The 5427-nt window shown below is 32.8% G+C and overlaps 1 protein-coding gene across 1 annotated transcript in view; it reads left to right on the forward strand.

Moving 5' to 3' along the window:
- Window positions 1–4673: 4673 nt before the first annotated feature.
- The window catches only part of HELRODRAFT_181510 (hypothetical protein), a gene marked incomplete at both ends in the record, with an annotated part of 4206 nt that continues 3452 nt past the window's right edge, over window positions 4674–5427 (forward strand). The window contains one exon of the mRNA XM_009031309.1: window positions 4674–4776. Within this exon, the coding sequence (XP_009029557.1) occupies window positions 4674–4776 (103 nt within the window). The remainder of the gene's footprint in view (window positions 4777–5427) is intronic.

Below are 5427 nucleotides of genomic sequence, written 5' to 3' on the forward strand. Positions count from 1 at the left end.
GTGTGTGTACGTGTGTGTAAAAGTGTGTACGTAAGTATGCATGCTTTTGATGTGTTATGTTATTTAGCAGACGATTCAGTCTTAGAGAACTCCAAGGCTAGCAAACAGCGTCCGTTGTAGTTCACTTTTCTGGTTCGCTTTTTGCTAGTTTAAAATTTTCAATTTAATTTAGTTTTAGTGAATTTAATTTGGCGAAATTTTTGTTTTTTTTTGCAAAAATTAAAAAGTTAGCATTAATTTGATTTGCTGTAGCTGAAGTTGAGGTGAGTTGAGGTGAGATGAGGTGCTTGCTATTTCAAGAGAGGGTGAGATGAGTTGTGTTGGACAATTTATTTGAAAAAAATGGTTTTTCGCGATTTGTTTGAAAACTTAAAATTTGTAATGTTAAAAATTTTTATTTGTCCGATTGAAATAATTATTTTTAATTTGAATTTGACGTTATATCAGTTTTTAAACTGTTGGCTCTATTTTATTATTTCTTTTTATATTTTTATTGAGATTATTGTTGAATGAATAAAAAATAAATAACTATTACCATCATTAAAATTATAATTGTTAGCTAAAGCTACATAATAATTTAAAAATATATTTGGTGAAATATTTTTCACTCATTTTCTTCAAAGGTCGCTATTGGCTTGGCTGGATAGGGCATTAATGTTAGTGCAACTATTCTAATGATTTATTGTAGGGGTGGGAAAACTGCGGTACGTAAAATAAAACATTTTCCTTGTTCGCTAAAATAAAGATTGTCAGTCAGACATTATGACCAAAAAAAGGAGCCACAAGTCATAAAAAAATTCTCCCCCGGGTCGAAAAATTTGCTATTTAAGTACATATTGCGGCCCTTCGAAGGTAAAACAATTCTCAATGCGGCCCTCACAGCAAAACGTTTGCCCACCCCTGGTTTATACCAACATTTTAATTAATCCTATAAATGATAATAATGCTGTTGTTGTTGTTTTTGTTCTAAATATTGTTATTATTAATATTTCTATCGCTATCTATGTTACCATTATTAAAGTTATTAATTTTGTATCACTTCAATTATAGTTACTGCTATTATTATTCATACTTTTTATTGCTTGAATACGTGAATGGTGTTAGTATTAATATTATTTGTATTCTCAATAAATTGCTGGAATCGGTTAGGATGTATTAGCATGGCCAGAGTTAGAAATATAAGAAATTATGAATATTTATAGAAATATTTAAGGTATACTCAAACCATCAGTAATTTTACCGGGCTGTAAAAATTTTGCGTGAACAAAATTACTGTCACATCACTAACAGTTGTTACACGACAAATTATTTTACAATCCTTTCTTTACTCCATCCACGTATTAAAAACTAAACACGAAAGCCTCAAAAAATCACAATATTGCACTCTTGCGGAGTGTCGGTTCTCTTAGAGATAAGTTGGTTTTGCGAGATATATCACAAATGATAGAGTAGCGATTGATTGACGTTTTGGGTTGTTGTGTGTACTAGATAAGAGTTGCACTCTTTTGATATCCGGTTCTTGCTGATTTGTAATCTTTTTATTTTTCACATGAATCAACTCGTTAAATGAAATTTAAAAAAAGAATTTTCTTCCACTTGGGTTTGCAGTCCCGAAGCTCTCTTTCTGGTCTGCCTTTGCCTAGTTGTAACGGATAGCAATAATTTCATCAGCGCTAATGGGTTCACGCGAAAAAGTAAACAATTTGAAATTCTGACGTGTTGTCGTTGCTGTAGTGTCCGGATTAACCTAATTGGGAAGGATGAAAAGATTTAGCGGATAATTTGTTGTTGTTGTTGTTTATAAGGATGTTGATTGCGTTGTTGGTGTTTCTAATTAAATATTGTTGTTGTCGTCGTTGCTAAAGTGCTTTCGATGTTTCTGATGTTTTCGATGTTTTGTTAGCGTTTTCAATTTCAGTGCGGTTATTCTCATTGATGTTTTTAATGTCATTTCATCATAACTTTGTTTGTTTACGCTACTGTTGATGTTGTTGTTGATGTTAATGTTGAGGCTATTGTTATTGTTGTTGTTGTTGATGTTGCCAATGACGTCTGATCGCATGAAGGATCTTCATGAAGTCAGCGATGTGGGTAAACTTATCTCCATGACCTGCTGTCTCTCGGTTGGTCGGTCTGCCTGTCACCCTGTCTTTAAGATTCCTCTGTCCTCATTGAGACAATGCGTGCTACACTAATTTGCATTATATTATATATATATATATATATAATGTAATATATATACTAGATTATTTAATGTAATATACATACTTGATTATTTATTATTATATTATATATATATATATATATATATATATAATGTAATATATACACTAAATTATTTATATTTATATGTTTATTCACTCGCGAATGTACAGAAAATTGTCTTATATGTAATAAGTAGCAATGAAAGAATTTGTCTTGAAATGGATCGGTATGCATGCATGTAAGTTCAACGACTGTTTAACTAATAATCTTCAAACAACTTTTCTTGCTGATGTTCGTTCGTTCGTTCGTTCGCTCGCTCGTTTGTTCTTTGATAGCTTTTTTATCTGTCGTGACAATTTTTTGTGTCTTTGCTTATTTTTACATTGTCAAAAAATAATTTAATATTGAAGATTATGATAAAAGCAGCAATAATATTACAAATATATTCGTGTGTGCGATGATGTGTTGAGCTGTACGTTTGTGGTGAAAGTGCCCGTGTGTTTGTTTACGTGAGTGTGTGTGTGTTTGTGAGTATGTATATGTGTCATAAATTGAGTTAGCAAAATTTGTTTTTGAGTGGCTTGGAGTGGTAGTTACTTGGGGTTTGGAAGGGCCAAAATTTTATGGCGTTAAATAAAAACATTTGGGACAAAATTTATACAAAAAGTTTTTATAATGTACTTACATATCAATACCACTTACATGTCTATCATTCATGAACATAAACATGAAATAAACGTTTTGTGTATATAAAAATTTTCTATATATATATATATATCATAGTTTATGTTTAAAAACACGATATATGCGATATGATATATGATGATAGAGACGGTATGTATGATGAGATACGTTGGTACCGACGATGAATGATTGTTGTAAAATTGCTTTTTTTCAATTCACTTGAACATTAGAAACGAATTCATCGCAGACGTCACCCGACACCCGAGATGATGATCAGTCCAAAGATTGCAATTTAGATGCAAGCAGATCAACAACAATACAATCCTCGATAGTGAGAACAGCAGCAACAACAACAACAGCAACAGTAGCTACGACACATTCAGCAACAGCATCAACAACAACAACAACATATTCAACAACAACAGCATCAACGGCAACAGCATCATCTACAGTAACAATAAAAACATCAGCGACAACAACAACAAAAACATCTTCAGCATGTAACCAGCACTAACCAATCAGTGTGATTCCTTCTTTAAATATAACAACTTATTCTTGTTATATCTTGAAAAAGTTGGGTTTAATATTGCTACTGCATTAGCATCATCAACAACAAAAACAACAACAACAACATTCACATTATAGAATAGTAAAATAAAACTAGGCTATAACAGCTGAGCGGCATACACAAACATACACACAAACACACACCCACATACACACGCACAAACAATCACACATACATACACACAGATCAAATTAAATCGTGATGAAGAACAACATTGATAATAATAATAATAATAATAATAATAATAATATGAATAATAATAATATGAATAACAATTAAAACGTTTTTATATCACGACAAATACCTATTAATGAATTATCAACCAGTAGCATTTGAAGTAATAATGCCAAGATATCATCCGGACTTATGATACAACACGCATTTGTATAACACAAACCATCACCACGACAACGAAGTTCGTGAGACGATCTATCTGTCTGAGAGAGAGTTTATTTACAATTCGGAGTAAAAGTATTAACTCCTCGTCTGACAGTAAGTTTTAATTAATTTTCATTCATTCATCCATTCATTCGTTCGTTCGTTCGTTCATTCGTTCGTTCGTTCGTTCATTCATTCATTCATTCAGTCAGTCAGTCAGTCAGTCGTTCGTTCGTCCGATTCCTACCGCAAACTCAACTGCTTACATTGGAAGAATCTTATTAAAAAAATTAATTACTATAAAAAAAAACAAATTGAAATTAACTTTTCTTATGCTTAAACATTTTCAACACTCAGCTTTTTTGGCAATTGAAAAATAAAATAATTGTTTGCACATTATTATAAGTTGATAACTGTTTGTGTGTTGAAATAGTAATTGTATTTATATACAGAATGTGTGTATATGTGTGTGTATGTAAGAATAAAGTGTGTAAGTAAGTATGCGTGTGTATGTGAGAATGTGTGTGTGTATATATATATTATATATAAGTTTTTAAAAGCTGGTTTCATAGAATTATCAACTATGAATACAGACTGGAACATGCAATGTTAAATAAATTTCGCAGGTCAGCACATAAATTGCCAAGAATTACATCCTCACCAAAATATTTGAAGCCAAACCAAATTTTACTACAAACAACAATAGCAACAACAACGCAAACCTCTCCAACATCAGCAACAGCTGCGACAAAAGCAGCAACAGCAACAACAACAATAACAACAGCAGCAGCAACAACAACATTGGAACTGTTGTGTTTCTCCAAGCTAGTGCATCAAAATGACCAAGAACATTCCACAACTCCCCATCATCATCATCATCGTCCTTTTCTTCATCACCACATTACCATCCTTCTTAGTCAACGCTCAATTGTCGCCGGCAGGTTCGTACCCAACTCGTATCCTTTCTACAGATACAACTACACACACATGCATACACATCCACACTTATGCAAACATATTCACACCACACATACACATCCACACACATACATACAAACGTATCCACACACACACACATACATACACATCCACAAACAAACATAAACATCCTCACCACACATACACATCCACACACATACAAATGGCAACAGACAACACGTACCTGCGTTTAAGTAACTGCCTTCTGGAAAGATATTTGTCGGTTTACGCGTGTGTATCCCAACGACACTGACAATCGCAATAAGAGAAAACTATTACTTAATATCACACGCACGTGCACACAAATACGTTCTCACAAATATATACGGAGTTTATAAGCGCAGATAAACTCATACACACAGATATAACAACAACAAAACAACAACATCAACAGCAACAACATCATCAAAAACAACAACAACATCAACAATCTCAGCAATAAAACAGCAACATCAACAACCACAACAACAACCTCAACAACATCAACCACAAAAAACATTACAACCACAACAACATCAACCACAACGTCACCTCAGCAACAACCACAACAGCAACAACATCAACATCATCATCAACAACAATAACAACAACAGCAACATCATCAACAACAACAT

Source organism: Helobdella robusta (assembly GCF_000326865.2).
Source record: "Helobdella robusta unplaced genomic scaffold HELROscaffold_72, whole genome shotgun sequence".
Taxonomy (NCBI): Eukaryota; Metazoa; Annelida; class Clitellata; order Rhynchobdellida; family Glossiphoniidae; genus Helobdella; species Helobdella robusta.